Consider the following 16303-nt stretch of genomic DNA (forward strand, 5'->3'; position numbering starts at 1 on the left):
CAGGGATTGAATCCCCATTTTGTATGTGAGGGAACCGAGGCCCAGAGAAGTTGGGACCTGCCCAACGTCACTTGGCAGACAAGTGGCGGAGTTGGGATTAGAACCCAGGTCCTCCGACTTCCAGGCCCGTGGTCTTTCCACTGGGCCACATTACTTCTCTCATTTCATTCATTCAATCGTATTTATTGAGCGCTTCCTGTGTGCAAAGCACTGTACTAAGCACTTAGCACTTATTTCTTCTCTTGTTCTTTCTCTGACCTTAAAATGTCACAACCATCCCACACTGGTCAGGCCAAAGACTCACCAGACCATGGTTTGGTCTCCAAGAACGAATGAATGAATGAATGAATTAATTAATTAATTAATTAATTAATTATGGTACTTGTTAAGCGTGTACTACGTGCCAAGCACTGTACTAAGCACTGGGGTCAGTGCAAGACAATCAGGTTGGACACAGTCCGTGTCCCACATGGGACTTACAGTCTAAGTGGGATGGAGAACAGGTATCAAATCCCTATTTTTTAGTTGAGGAAACTGAAGCACAGAGAAGGTAAATGACTTGCCCAGGGTCACACAGCAGGCAAGTGGCAGAGCCCAGAATAGGACCCAAATCCTCTGACTCCCCAAATCCAATGACTCCAGAGGTCCTCTCACCTCCAGCATGGGGCTCTCTGCACCCAGTAGGTGTTCAGTAAATACTATTGATGATCATTTTCCTCTTCACAACCTAAGTAAATGACCTAGCTGAGGTCACACAGCGGGCAAGTGGCAGAGTCAGGATTAGAACCCAGGTCCTCCGACTTCCAGGCCCGGGCTCTTTCCGTTTAGACCACGCTGTTTCCCACGGAAGGGCGTCCCTTCCTTGAGCTTCTCCTTTGTTTTGCCCAGGGATCAAAGTAAACGTAAGGATTCACTTGAGCAGATCTCCACCATGGGAATGTTTTTTTCCAGATACCGTCTTGATAATCTCTCAAGAGCATCCTCAATCCAATTCTCCTGGCTCACCAGTAATGACTCTCTTCCCTTCTGATCCCCTTGGTGACCTCATTCACTCCCACGGCTTCAACTATCATCTCTACGCTGATGACACCCAAATCTACATCTCTGCCCCTGCTCTCTCCCCCTCCCTCCAGGCCCACATCTCCTTCTGCCTTCAGGACATCTCCATCTGGATGTCTGCCCGCCACCTAAAACTCAACATGTCCAAGACTGAACTCCTTGTCTTCCCTCCCAAACCCTGCCCTCTCCCTGACTTTCCCATCACTGTTGACGGCACTACCATCCTTCCCGTCTCACAAGCCCGCAACCTTGGTGTCATCCTCGACTCTGCTCTCTCATTCACCCTTCACGTCCAAGACGTTACCAAAACCTGCCGGTCTCAGCTCCGCAACATTGCCAATATCCGCCCTTTCCTCTCCATCCAAACCGGTACCCTGCTCGTTCAAGCTCTCATCCTATCCCGTCTGGACTACTGCATCAGCCTCCTCTCTGATCTCCCATCCTCTTGTCCCTCCCCACTTCAATCCATACTTCACGCCGCTGCCCGGATTGTCTTTGTCCAGAAACGCTCTGGGCATGTTACTCCCCTCCTCAAAAATCTCCAGAGGCTACCAATCAACCTACACATCAGGCAGAAACTCCTCACCCTCGGCTTCAAGGCTCTCCATCACCTCGCCCCCTCCTACCTCACCTCCCTTCTCTCCTTCTACAGCCCAGCCCACACCCTCTGCTCCTCTGCCGCTAATCTCCTCACCGTGCCTCGTTCTCGCCTGTCCCGCCGTCGACCCCCGGCCCACATCGTCCCCCTGGCCTGGAATGCCCTCCCTCCCCACATCCGCCAAGCTAGCTCTCTTCCTCCCTTCAAGGCCCTACTGAGAGCTCACCTCCTCCAGGAGGCCTTCCCAGACTGAGCCCCCTCCTTCCTCTCCCCCTCCTCCCCCCTCTCCATTCCCCCGCCTTACCTCCTTCCCTTCCCCACAGCACCTGTATGTATGTATATATGTTTGTACGTATTTATTGCTCTATTTATTTATTTATTTTACTTGTACATATCTATTCTATTTATTTTATTTTGTTAATATGTTTGGTTTTGTTCTCTGTCTCCCCCTTCTAGACTGTGAGCCCACTGTTGGGTAGGGACTGTCTCTATATGTTGCCAACTTGTACTTCCCAAGCGCCTAGTACAGTGCTCTGCACACAGTAAGCGCTCAATAAATACGATTGATTGATTGATTGATCCTCCCTCCCCTTTCAAAAAGGACAGATCTCAGTCTGTTCTTTCTCCCTCCCGAGCAAGAGTCATTCTTTCTCCATTCAGTTTTGATTGGCTGGAAACTGGCCCGGCTGAGTCTGGCAAGTTCCGGGTTGAAATTAGATTCATTCGGTCATATTTATGGAGCGCATACTGTGTGGAGAGCACTGTACTGAGCACTTGGACAGTACAATGCAGCAAGAGAGACAATCCCTGCCCACAACGGGCTTACAGTCTGGGGGCGGGGGGGCGGAGACAGACATCAAAACAAGTAAACAGGCATCAATATAAATAAATAGAATTATATGCATATATTCACAAGTGCCGTGGGGCAGGGAGAGAAGGGGAAGGGCAGAAGGGAGGGGGAGCTGAGGGAAAGGGGGCTTAGTCTGGGAAGGCCTCTTGGAGGAGGCGTGCCTTCAGTAGGGCTTTGAAGGGGGAAGAGTGATTGGCAGATTTGAGGAGGGAGGGCATTCCTTTGCACTGTGTTGTTCAAACATCACCAGGGGGTAATAACTGTCCTTGGTGTTTAGATGGTGAACCCCTGAAGGGCTGAAGTGGGTCTAGATTTCTAATCCTGCTTGCCACTTGTCTGCCGTGTGACCACGGGCAAGTCACTTCACTTCTCTGGGCCTCAGTTCCCTCATCTGTCAAATGGGGATTGAGACTGTGAGCCCCACGTGGGACAAGGACGGTGTCCAACCCAATTTGCTTGGATCCACCCCAGCGCTCAGTACAGTGCTTGGCACACAGTAAGCTTTCAACAAACACAACAATTATTATTATTATTATTATGCAAGCAATAGAAGCAAATGCTTGGAATTCATAAATAAATGAGGGCAGGGAGCTGTGGAGAATAGATTGCATTAAGATGGAAGGAATCTTAGACTCCCTTGCCCGCCAAAGGAAGTGGGGATGTAACAGAATTATAGGAAGGGAAGGGTGATTAGATGGAAAGAAATAATTTGAGCCAGAACCGAACCTTCCGTGCTTTGTAAATGCAATTTGGTCACGGCAAAATCATCTGAGCTAAATTGTTGTTGATGCCCTGTTCAGCAGGCACCTAAAAGAATTATCAGTCAGTCAGTCTAGGTGCAGAGTTCTGTACCAAGCACTTGGGAGAGTTCCCTGTGCTGAGTACTGCCCTAAGCAGTAGGGCAGGTACAGGATCATTGGACCAGATTTAGCTCCTGTCGCAGGTGGGGCTCCTTGTCTCATAGGGACAGGCGAGAGCCCCATTTTGTGGATGAGGAGATTGAGGCGCAGAGAGCTTAAGCCAAAAGAACCAGGACCGGGGTACGAGTGATGGGAAAGTGACTTGGAGCCCGTTGCCCCGGGGACTGCTGGGAAGCCCAGGCTTTTCACCCTTGGCCTTGGAACTTTGGGGATTATAAGGCTGATAAACCATCCAAATTCTTTCCAAGAATTGGAGCCAAGGCATTGCAGGGATTCCTCTGTTTGTTTGGGAGGCAGAAACTTTGTGGCTTTGACAGAGCCAGCTGGGCCATAAAAGGCTCTTTTGTTCTCTGCTGTGCAGGAGGTCGGCAGTAGGTGGAAAAAGGTCTTTATTTCACACTGGGTTTGGTTTCCCTTTGGAAAGCGGCTAAGGCAGCTGTTCATTTTGTAACCCGGAGATGGCAGAGCGGGTCTTCTGAAGCTGGGAAGCAATGGCGCCTGGATCTGCAGTGGTTCTGTGGGGGTTGGTTAATAATAATAATAATAGTAATAAAAGATGGTATTTGTTAAGTGCTTACTATGCACCAAGCACTGTACTAAGCTCTAGGGCAGACACAAGCTAATCAGCGTGGCTCAGTGGAAAGAGCATGGGCTTGGGAGTCAGAGGTCGTGGGTTCAAATCCCGCCTCCGCCAACTGTCAGCTGTGTGACCTTGGACAAGTCACTTAACTTCTGTCATGACTCAGTGAAAGAGCACGGGCTTTGGAGTTGGAGGTCATGGGTTCAAATCCCAGCTCTGCCAATTGTCAGCTGTGTGACTTTGGGCAAATCACTTAACTTCTCTGGGCCTCAGTTATCCCATCTGTAAAATGGGGATGAAGACTGTGAGCCCCCCGTGGGACAACCTGATCACCTTGTAACCTCCCCAGCGCTTAGAACAGTGCTTTGCACATAGTAAGCACTTAATAAGTTTCATAATTATTATTCTCTGTGCCTCAGTTACCTCATCTGTAAAGTGGGGATTAAGACTGTGAGCCCCACGAGGGACAACCTGATTACCTTGTATCTCCCCCAGCGCTTAGAACAGTGCTTTGCACGTAGTAAGTGCTTAACAAATGCCATCATCATCATCATCAGTTTGGACACAGTCCCTGTCCTACATAAGGCTCACCATCTTAATTGTGACTGTGATTAAGAGAAGCAGCGTGGCTTAATGGAAAGAGCCCAGGCTTAGGAGTCAGAGGTTGTGAGTTCTAATTCCAGCTGTGCCACTTGTCAGCTGTGTGACTTTGGACAAGTCACTTCACTTCTCTGGGCCTCAGTTACCTCATCTGTAAAATGGGGATTAAAATTGTGAGCCCCACCTGGGACAGCCTGATAACCTTGTATCTCCCCCAGTGCTTAGAACAGTAATTGGCAAATAGTAAGTGCTTAACAAGTACCATCATCATTATTATCGTGATTATTATTATTATTAATCAAGCCTAAGCTCCTCTGTGACTCTATTCCCCAAAAAGGGTAGCAGGGGACCTATGGAGAGGTGGGATGGTTGTGTGTCTGCTTGATTGTAAAACTATTCAAGGGCAGTAGTCGATTGTATCAACTCCGTCCGACTCTTCCAAGCGCTCAGCACAGTGCTTCACCTGCAGTAGACCAGAAGCTCCTTGAGGGCAGGGGTCGTATCTGCTCACCCTGTTAAACTCTCCCAAGCGCTGGGACGTGGGAAAGCGGTCGTTGACGAGATAGAGGAGGTCGGGGCACAGTGCTAGAGGAGCAGAGCTTGTGGGCTGGGCTGGAGTAGGATTATTTTCCTCTTCTCCCACACCTTTCTGCATCATCCTGACTCGCTCCCTTTACTCCTGTCTCTTCCCAGCCCCGCAGCACATAGGCACAGATCTGTCATTTTATTCGTTTGTATTCATGTCTGTCTCCCCACCTCTCGACTGTGAGCCCATTGTGGACAGGGAACGCCACTGTTTATTGTTGTATTGTACTTTCCCGAGTGCTTAGTACAGGGCTCTGCACACAGTAAGCACTCAATAAATATGATTGATTGAATGAATTAATGAATTAGGAGTCACCCGTTTCGAAGTGCTCGCTGAAACCGAGGGTGGGGATGGGCCCCGAGAGAGCGAGTGCAGAGAGAGAAGAGGACCCAGAAGGAAGGCTCATGGGGTCCCCACGGCTAGGGGATGGGAGGTGGGAAGGACCCAGAGAATAGGAAAGAACTGGGAAGTGGCTTTTCCTAGTGGCTAGAGCCCGGGCATGGGCGTCAGAAGGACCTGGGTTGTAGTCCCAACTCTGCCCCTTGTCTGCTGTGCAACTTTGGACAAGTCACTTCACTTCTAGACTGTGAGCCCGTTGTTGGGTAGGGATTGTCTCTATTTATTGCTGAATTGTAATAATAATAATGATGATGGTATTTGTTAAGTGCTTACTATGTGTCAAGCACTGTTCTAAGCACTGGAGTAGATTATAAGGTAATCAAGTTGTCCCACATGGGGCTCACAGTCTTAATCCCTATTTTCCAGATGAGGTAGCTGAGGCACAGAGAAGTGAAGTGTCTTGCCCAAGGTCACACAGCTGACCAGTGGTGGAGACGGGATTAGAACTCATGTCTTCTGACTCCCAAGCCCGTGCTCTTTCCACTGAGCCACACTGCTTCTCTTGCACTTTCCAAGCGCTTAGTACAGTGCTTTGTGCACAGTAAGCATTCAATAAATACGATTGAATGAATTCTCTAGGCCTCAGTTCTCTCATCTGTAAAATGAGGATGAAGACTGTGACCCCCATGCGGGACAGGGATTGGGTCCAACCTGCTTATAACTTGGATCTGCCCCAGCGCTTAGAACAGTGCTCAGCACATAGTAAGTGCTTAATAAATGCCATTATTATTATTCTCTTTTTTTAAAAAGGTATTTGTTAAGCACTTACTATGTGCCAGGCACGGTAGATACAAGTTAATCAGGTTGTCCCACATGGGGCTCGCAGTCTTAATCCCCATTTTCGAGATGAGGTCACTGAGGCACAGAGAAGTCAACTGACTTGCCCAAAGTCACACAGCTGACCAGTGGCAGAGCTGGGATTAGAACCCATAACCTCTGACTCCCAGAAGAAGTTCCTGTAGTGGGGACTGACTGGTGTCGTTCTGTGCCGTTTCCCCCCTAGGAGCCAGTGCATCAGCCAGATGAAGGAGTTGAAGGAGCAGTGTGAAGAAAGAATAGAAGAAGTGACCAAAAAAGGCGGTGATGCTCCTGGGACCAAAGTCCCCAAGGAAAAAGAACAGCAAAATATTCAGGTAATTCTGGAGTCTGCCCTCCCCCGCAATGTGCGGTCATCCCTCTCTCCCTCCCTCCATCCTCTCTCTCTTCCCGCCAGCCTTTTGGTCTGTCCCGTCCCGCTGGCCACAGGGTCGGTGTGACCGCCTGACCCTGGTGCTCGGCAGTTCGTCCTCCCTGCCCGCCGGAGGAACGGGGACTTCGGTTCAGGGCCTGGACGACGGGATCGGTGCCTCACTCCTCCCCAGCCATGGCCCTCAGATTTTGGACCCTTCCTGCCTCCTGCTGCTGGCCGCAGCTCGCCCACCAGATTTGGGCGAGAAGCCTCTTTCTGCAGAAATGTCCCTTTCTCCTCTCTTCTTTTCTCTACTCTTTCTCTCGCTTCTCTCTCCTCCCTCTCTCTCCATCCTAATAATAACAGTAACAATTGTGGTATTTGTTAAGTGCTTACTGTGTGCCAGGCACTGGACTAAAGTGCAGGGATAGATACAAGTTTATCAGGTTGGATGCAGTCCCTGTCCCTCCTGGGGCACTCAGTCTCGATCCCTGTTTTACAGATGAGGTAACTGAGGCCCAGAGAAGTTCATTCATTCTTTCAATCATATTTATTGAGCACTTCCTGTGTGCAGAGCACTGTACTAATCACTTGGAAAATACAAATCGGCAACATATAGAGACGGTCCCTACCCAGCAACGGGCTCACGGTCTAGAAGGGGGAGACAGACTGCGAACAAAACAAGTAGACCGGTGTCAATACCATCAGAAGTGAAGTTACACAGCAGACAAATGGTAGAGCTGGGATTTCCTCTCCTCCCTCTCTCCTATCTCTCCATCCCAGGAAGGTGCCAGACTTTTCAGTGGGCAGGATGAAAGGGCTGTGGCCAAGCAGAAGGGACAGTGGCTTGTAAAAGGCACATTTCTATGGCCCCGCTATCAGGGGATGGGATTTGTGGTGAAGGACCAGCCAGTCTTCTCTCTCCTGGAGGGCTCTCAACTCAGGCGACTCAGGGGGAGGGGTGAGAGCCTAGGGGAAGCAGCATGGCTCAGTGGAAAGAGCCTGGGCTTTGGAGTCAATGGTCATGGGTTCAAATCCCGGCTCCACCAATTGTCAGCTCTGTGACTTTGGGCAAGTCACTTAACCTCTCTGTGCCTCAGTTACCTCATCTATAAAATGGGGATTGACTGAGCCCCCTGTGGGACAACCTGATCACCTTGTAACCTCCCCAGCGCTTAGAACAGTGCTTTGCATATAGTAAGTGCTTAATAAGTGGCATTATTATTATTATTATTATCCACCTGGGAGCAGGGGCAGAAGGGCGGGAGGGACCCAGGAAAGGGAGATGAGAAGACAAGCAGTCGCTCTGCTGCTGAAATGGCAGAGCTCCAGTATCAATAACAATAATAATAATAATTCCGGTATTTGTTAAGCGCTTACTATGTGCCAGGCACTGTTCTAAGCACCGGGGTGGATATAAGTAAATCGGGTTGGGCACAGTCCCTGTTCCACATGGGGCTCACAGTCTCAAGCCCCATTTTCCAGATGAGGGAACTGAGACTCAGACTAGTGAAGTGACTTGCCCCAGGTTACAAAGCAGACAAGTACAGTATGGCTTAGTGGAAAGGGCACGGGCTTAGGAGCCTTCTTGCCAAATCCAATGGCTCCTACTGTATCCTAATCCTCCCCGATGTCTCAGCTGCCTTCGACACTGAGGACCATCCCCTTCTTATCACGCTATCCAACCTTGGCTTCACAGACTCCGTCCTCTCCTGGTTCTCCTTTTATCTTTCCGGCTGTTCATTCTCGGTCTCCTTCACGGGGCTCCTCCTCCCCCTCCCATCCCCTTACTGTAGGGGTTCCTCAAGGGTCAGTTCTTGGTCCCCTTCTGTTTTCCATCTATACTCACTCCCTTGGTGAACTTATTCCCTTTCAAGGCTTCAACTATCATCTCTACGCTGATGACACCCAAATCTACATCTCCACCCCTACTCTCTCTCCCTCCCGGCTCGTATCTCCTCCTGCCTTCAGGACTTCTCCATCTGGATGTCTGCCCGCCATCTAAAACTCAACATGTCCAAGACTGAGCTCCTTATCTTCCCTCCCAAACCCTGCCCTCTCCCTGACTTTCCCGTCACTGTAGATGGCACTACCATCCTTCCCGTCTCACAAGCCCGCAACCTTGGTGTCATCCTCGACTCCACTCTCTCGTTCACCCCTCACATCCGATCCGTCACCAAAACCTGCCGGTCTCACCTCCGCAACATCGCCAAGATCCGCCCTTTCCTCTCCATCCAAACCGCTACTTTGCTGGTTCAATCTCTCGTCCTATCCCTACTGGATTACTGCATTGGCCTCCTTACTGATCTCCCATCCTCCTCTCTCTCCCTGCTTCAGTCTGTACCTCACTCTGCTGCCCGGATTATCTTTGTACAGAAACACTCTGGGCATGTCACTCCCCTCCTCAAAAATCTCCAGTAGTTGCCTGTCAACCTTCGAATCAAACAAAAACTCCTGACTCTCGGCTTCAAGGCTCTCCATCACCTCGCCCCCTCCTACCTCACCTCCCTTCTCTCCTTCTCCAGCCCAGACTGCACCCTCTGCTCCTCTGCCACCGCTAACCTCCCCATCGGGCCTCGTTATCGCCTGTCCCACCGTTGACCCCCGGCCCGCATCCTTCCCCTGGCCCAGAATGCCCTCCCTCCACACATCAGCCAAACTAGCTCTCTTCCTCCCTTCAAAGCCCTACTGAGAACTCACCTCCTCCAAGAGGCCTTCCCAGACTGGGCCCCCCCCTTTTTCCTCTCCTCCTCCTCCCCTCCCCATTACCCCCCCTTCTGTCCTACCCCCTCCCCTCCCCACAGCACTTGTGTATATTTGTACGTATTTATAACTCTATTTATTTTATTAATGGTATATATATATAGCCCCTTCCTTCCTCTCCCCCTCGTCCCCCTCTCCATCCCCCCATCTTACCTCCCTCCCTTCCCCACAGCACCTGTATATATGTTTGTACATATTTTTTTTACTCTATTTATGTATTTAATTTATTTGTACATATTTATTCTATTTATTTTATTTTGTTAGTATGTTTGGTCTCTGTCTCCCCCTTTTAGACTGTGAGCCCACTGTTGGGTAGGGACTGTCTCTATATGTTGCCAATTTGTACTTCCCAAGCGCTTAGTACAGTGCTCTGCACATAGTAAGCGCTCAATAAATACGATTGATGATGATGATGATAGCTATAATTCTATTTATTCTGATGGTATTGACACCTGTTTACTTGTTTTGTTTTGTTGTCTGTCTCCCCCTTCTAGACTGGGAGCCCATTGTTGGGTAGGGACTGTATATGTTGCCGATTTGTACTTCCCAAGCGCTTAGTACAGTGCTTTGCACACAGTAAGCACTCAATAAATATGATTGAATGAATGAGAGGATGTGGGTTCTAATCCCGGCTCTGCTGCCCATCTGCTGAGTGACCTGGGCAAGCCACTTCACTTCTCTGTGCCTCAGTTACCTCATCTGGAAAATGGGGATGAAGACTGTGAGCCCCATGTGGGACAACCTGATTACCTTGTATCTACCCCAACTCTTAGAACAGTGCTTGGAACATAGCGCTTATTAAAACCATAATAATTATCATTATTATTATTAAGTGGCGGAGCCAGGATTAGAACCCAGGACCTTCTGATTCCCAGGCCCGGGCTCTAGCCAGTATCCCTCCGAGGGCCCCGCCGGGCCAGGCATTTTGGACATCTGGAGGTTGCCCTCCCGCCGAGTCTGCCTTCTCTGAGCGGGTCCTGGGCGCCTTTGCTCTCGTTTGATTGCCCGAGCGGCCGCAGGCCAGTGAACTGTGGGGGCTCTTCCTGGCCAGCTAAGGCGGGAAAGCGGCAGGCTGTATGCCACCCGGTGTCTGGGTCAGCTCCTCTTCTTATTCAGTCAGAGCCCGGACCGCATGATCCCGTACTCCCGAAAGGAGAGAAGAGCCTGGGAATTCCAGCCGAAGGATCCCGGCCCTCAGTTCCCGGGACGGAGAAAGCCCCTGTCATCAGGAGTCTGGGAGATGGAGGTAAGGGGAGGGCTTAGACCTCCCGGCCTCACCCACCGTGACCACTAGAAATGGCGGAGATTGGGCATCGGGCATGCTCTCTCAAGCTTTCGGTGCAGCGTCCTGCATCCAGAAGGCACCTGGACCTTGCCCTCGATCGATTGATTGATTGGTGGAGAGGCAACAGAAAAGAATGCAGTTTTCCCCCACTGGCAGGTTCAGGGTTCGCTGGGGGCGGTAGAGAAGGTCGATTCCGGCAGACGCATCAGTGCCAAGGTGGGGGTGGTGAAGGGATGACCATGGAGAGAGAAGGGGTGCTTGACCGCTGAAGGCCTCCTGGAGGAGGTGGCTTTTCATGGAAGGGCCTGAAGGTGTGCCTGGCCAAGGCGGAGGTTGGTGGGGAGATGGGAGGGAGCGGTGAGAGGAAAGCCGGCCCCACCGGGCATCATCCCGTCCTCTCTGCTTCCCAGAGAGTTACTCTGCGCTGCCTTGAGCGGGGTTCACTTGCGGGCCTGGGGCGGCCTCCACTGCCTTGTCCCATTTCCACTTGCAGAAGGGACCCACAGCGTCCTGACCGTCAGCCGGGAGGGGAATCAGGAGGCCCCTCTGCCCCTGGACCCTCAAGAGCTGGGCCGCGAGCAGGCCTCCTACAAAGAAGAGAAAAATGGAGGGGAGCCAGGAGGCCTGGCCCCCGGGCTGCCCGACAAGGCTCCGGTGGGGCCGGAAAGTCCCGGAGACGAGGAGCCGGAGAGGGAGCAGCTCATCAATGATGAAGGGCAGCAGGATGGTGCCGGGGAAGGTCTGTACCGAGGTGCCCTTGCTGGGATGGATAGATATGTGGAGGAGGAGGAGGACGAACATGGTGACAATCCATTTACTCTAGAGAGGCCTCCTTCTCCCTCCCCCCCCCTTCTCCCTCTTTCCCCCTTCTTCCTCTCTCTCCCTCTCTTCCCCCCTCTGCTTTTTCTGAGCTCAGACACCAGCCCTTCAAATGCAGACCCAGAGATCAGCGTTCTTCCATTTAGCATCCATCTCCCCCACCCAGGCTGCCAGCTCCTAGAGGGCAGTTCATTCATTCATTCATTGAGCACTTACTCTTGTGCAGAGCCTGATACTAAGCGCTTGGGAGAGGACGATAGAACAATAATCGGGTCTACTGACTCTATTGTTTTGGACTCTCCCCGGCTCTCAGTACAGTGCTCTGCTCTCAGTAAGCGCTCAGTCAATACCGTTATTGATTGATTCCATTCGCACACACACCCATCCTCTCAGGATTCTACCCATGGGCCATGGAGTGGGGGTGGGGTAGGGGTGGGGGAAGCCACCAGTGGGAGCAAAGGCGTTGAGAGGGTAGTATTGTCCTGGCTTTCCCCCTTTAGAGAATGTTTCCTGCATGTTTAACAAGGATTCTTACAGTAACAAATGCAATCTGGGGAGAAGGGGCCACAGTAACAGTAATAGTGGCATTCATTAAGCGCTTACTCTGTGCCAAGCACCGGACCAAGTGCCTAGGGAGGTAGCACACAATCAGGTTGTTTCTCTTCTCTTGCTCCCTTCTGTGTCCCCCTTGCAGTTGGATTTGCACCCAGTCTTCATCCCCTCCCCTCCCAGCCAGGTGGCAGAGCCAGATTTAGAACCCAGGTCTTTCAGACTCCCGGGCCTGGGATCTTATCCGCTCAGCCACGTTGCTTCTCTGCGGGAGAATGAAGGAGTGCAAGCCCTTTCTGGAGGTCATGGTGATGATCAATCGATTGATTGAGCGTCCGGTCGAGTCCAGCGTTTGGAATACAGATGCCAGATGAGGCCTCGCTCTCTGCCTCTTGGGGCTCAGGCTACAGCCGACTTCATTCTGATCGAAAGCTAGACGGGAAGCTCCCCTTGGCCAGGGAAGGGGGTCTACTGACTCCGTTGCATCGTGCTCAGTCTGGTGCCCCCCCCATGGTGAGCGTTCAGTACATAGTGTGGAGCGGTACGGCAGCACATGAGAGGATGCAGTTAGTGGCGGGTAGGCCTTGTCAACCGGCCTCGCTCTTCAACCGAGTGGCTTCTTCCCCACCTGTCATCCAATCGTCCGTTCAGTCGTTATTTATTGAGCGGTTACTGGGTGCACTGTACTAGCCAGACAGGACCGAGTGGCATCTCAACCAGCACTTCTACTTCCCCTCCTGCCTCCAATCTCCCTGCCCGGGGCGGATGCTCAAATAACCGCTCCACGACTTCTCTGCCGCGACAGGATATAATCCACACAAGCGGGAAGCGGACGCAGACTACAACATGGACGGAAACGAGGCTGAATCCGAAACGGAAAAGCAGGCGGCTCTCGCCGACCCCGAAGACGCGGGCAAAGGTAAGAACGTTGAATGGGGGCCTCGCCCTCTTCTCTCTTGGTATTCCCAGGGCCAGGTCCCAGCTGGGAGTCCACTTGGGGGTCTTGCCTGCCTGAGATACTCGTCTTCTCTGGCCCGGCCAGGATTTTTGACAGGAGAGAGGATGGCGAACAGTGTTTCCCTCTCAAGGCGACACCGAGACCACCCCCCACTGCCAGTGCTGAAGAGCGCCTTCCAAAATAGAAAAACTTAAATCGGCACAATTCCACTCCAATTTCTTTCAGAAATTCTACATGCTGCCTGCTCCCTGACACACCCCTCTACCCCCCGGTCTTTGGAAATGCTTTGCGGCTTTTAATGCCGACCGAAGACTCGTTGAATGGGGGAGCCGTTTTTAAAGGCCTCTGAGGGAAAATCTGTTGAAAATCCAGGGCTAGGATTTTCAAAGATCACCCGCTGGGTCTTCTGGGTGGAGGACCTGGCTCTGGGACACCACGGTTTTATAAACTCGGGGTAGCCAGCGGGCTCCTCTCGACGTCCCCCATTGGGGTCGCTTCCCTCGTCGGGTCTGACCCGCAGCACACCCCTACCCAGGCCCTGCCCTGGTTACCGCACTTCCTCCAGCAGCCCTTATTAATAATAACTGCGGTATTTGTTAAGCGCTTACCGTGTATCAAGCACTTTCTAAGCGCTGGGGTGAATACAAACAAATCGGGTTGGACATAGTCCCTCTCCCACATGGGGCTCACAGTCTTAATCCCCATTTTACAGATGAGGGAACTGAGGCACAGAGAAGTGAAGTGACTTGCTCAGGGTCACATAGCAGTGGTTCATGCACTTTGACTCAAAGAGATTTGGCATGTTTTGGGGGAAAGAATTTGTGGTTGCTTAAAACAGTGTCTTAAAACTCAGTGACATTTTTAGTTAATATTAAACTTGGTTTTCCCCTTAGATCCAAACCCTGAAGATCAGAACAGAGACAACACAGACAATAACTTATTTGACCTCCATGACAAAGAAAATCCCACCCTGTGAATCAGACCTGAACTGACCCACCACCAGAAAAGATCCATGAGAACTGGAATGTTGGCAATTAAGGCCACTGACTTCTAGCTACAGGAAGGTCCCCCCCCCCCCCAAAAAAAAAAGCAAAGAAACAAAATCCGATAATCGAAGATCTCTGTTGTGCTGAACGTCAAATAGTAGGGAGATGTCAGGCACGTCCACCATAAGCCCTTTCCTGGAATAGTGTTGGAGAGACTTGATTGTGTAACATTTTTCCAGGCTTCCCTTTTAAAGCTAAAACGTGAAAGTGTAAATATTGTGTGAAAAGAAAGCCTCTCCCAAGGACACAGAAGTCAAGCGTCAAGTATGATTGTCTGTAACCGTGGGTTTTGACTGTTCTTGACTGTCGTAAGCAAAGTGTTGTCTAGAGCGGGCTTCTGGGCCATTAGTGTGGAAACCAGTTCACTCCTGTGTAACCACCTTTGTATGTCTTGTCTTCACTTGAGGGTAGGTTTTTATTTTCCCCCTCTTCCCTACCTCCTGCTGCTCAAAACTATTAAAACACACACACACACACACACACACACACACTCTCTCTCTCTCTCTCTCTCTCTCTCTCTCTCTCTCTCTCTCTCTCTCTCTCTCTCTCTCACTCTCTCACTGTCTCACATATAGTTTAGATATTTGCTCGAGTAGTCGACGAGTTGAGCCCTGCTCCACTAAGGGCTAGGGTGGAAGAAGGCACCATCTTGAAACATGGACCCCTGGCCGATCCCTCCGCACAAGTTTAGAGGGAAAGGCTTTTGTCAGAATTCTTGAGGGTTCTGAGCACCCTGCCCAGAATAGAAAATGCAGCTTTCCCTTTCCGGGGCACCTAACTTTAGGGAAAGGTGTTGGGTGTACTTCCTGTCCAGGTGGGCTTGGGGAGAACAGGGGAACCCAAAGCCCTGAAGTGTTCTTGGCTGCCTTTGTCTTGGTGTATCCGGGCCCACCTTTGTTTGCCATTCAGCTTCAGGGTTCAAGGACTCCTGATTTTGGTCTGGAAGATTAGAGGGGGGAGGGAGGCAACCTAGGGGCGGGTCAATGGCTGCTTTTGTTCCACAAGTCCCATAAAATCGGAGTGTGTTTTATTGGTAACGGAAAGGAACATTTTGGCTGTGGAACAGACAAGTGGCTGCCGAGTGACTTGCTTGACTGTAAACTAGACTGGGAAAGAAGAGCTGAAATTTGATGCCCCAGTACCCGTAGTGCTCCTCTGCAGTAGTGGGTGATCACTTTAGCTCACCCAGAATTGGAGAACTCAGTTTATGCTGTGGACACTGACGTCTCACCCTCCCACCCACCCCCACCACCCTTGCAATGCTCACTTTAAGTGACTTTAATGCAGCTGCTAAAAAGCAGAGCGCTCAACTGAGGCTGTTGTCTGTCACTCGGGCTCACAAGCGGATGCCGCGGCCCCTCACGGTCCAGCCTCAGAACCAGAAGTGCAAGGTCTCTCACCGATGACTAAGTGTAAAAAAAAAAAAAAAAAAAGGCAGAAAAGCGGGCAGGTGGGTTGGGCTGCCTGATCTGCTGTGAGAGAGAGCATGTGTGGATGAGGCCTGTCCGTCCGTTCCCCCCCCCCCCCCAACTCCAATGGATTTTCATGAGGAATGGGTTCAGGTTACTCTAGGGGATGGGGAATGAGGTTTCTGCCTCTTTCAAAGGAAACTCTGAACCCCCCCGCCCCCAAACAAAAGCAACTTCATTTGATTGAGGCCAGAAATTCAAGCAAAAAGTCCACAGCTGGAGTGGTAGTGTGGGGTTAAAAGAAACCATCATTCCCTGTGGAAGTAAATCCGCAATGGACCGTGGGTTGCTCAGCTGGAGACTGCCAAATCCCATAGAGCTTTATAATGACCGTGTTTTCGCATTAGTGATGTCCCTATGACCTGTAGTAACTAGCAACTGGAAATCAAGTGTACCAGAGTAGAATGTGGAAAAGTAAAATGCAACTGTGAAAAAAAACCCGTTTGAAAATGCAGGGTCATTAGTGGTAGAGGGATTAGATGCTGTCTCATATGGATTAATTTATACTTATAGCTTTAATCAAGGGTGGGGGCGGGAGGGTGACGTGTGATCTGGACAAGCATTTTGAAGGTGCGCCTGAATATTTTTTGTTTGAAATGAAGGTTGATTAACTTTAGAAAAGATATTTAATACCTTAAAATAAAGCAAAAATCA

The 16303-nt window shown here is 50.8% G+C and overlaps 1 protein-coding gene across 1 annotated transcript in view; it reads left to right on the forward strand.

Annotated features, from left to right (window-relative positions):
• The window catches only part of GOLM1 (golgi membrane protein 1), a 70671-nt gene extending 56449 nt beyond the window's left edge, over window positions 1-14222 (forward strand). Inside the window, exons 6-10 of the mRNA XM_038769689.1 lie at window positions 6596-6725; window positions 10640-10769; window positions 11302-11547; window positions 12982-13095; window positions 14028-14222. Coding sequence (XP_038625617.1) covers window positions 6596-6725; window positions 10640-10769; window positions 11302-11547; window positions 12982-13095; window positions 14028-14110 — 703 coding nt within the window. The 3' untranslated portion in view covers window positions 14111-14222. The remainder of the gene's footprint in view (window positions 1-6595; window positions 6726-10639; window positions 10770-11301; window positions 11548-12981; window positions 13096-14027) is intronic.
• The last annotated feature ends 2081 nt before the right edge of the window (window positions 14223-16303 follow it).

This window comes from Tachyglossus aculeatus, chromosome X4 (assembly GCF_015852505.1).
Source record: "Tachyglossus aculeatus isolate mTacAcu1 chromosome X4, mTacAcu1.pri, whole genome shotgun sequence".
NCBI lineage: Eukaryota > Metazoa > Chordata > Mammalia > Monotremata > Tachyglossidae > Tachyglossus > Tachyglossus aculeatus.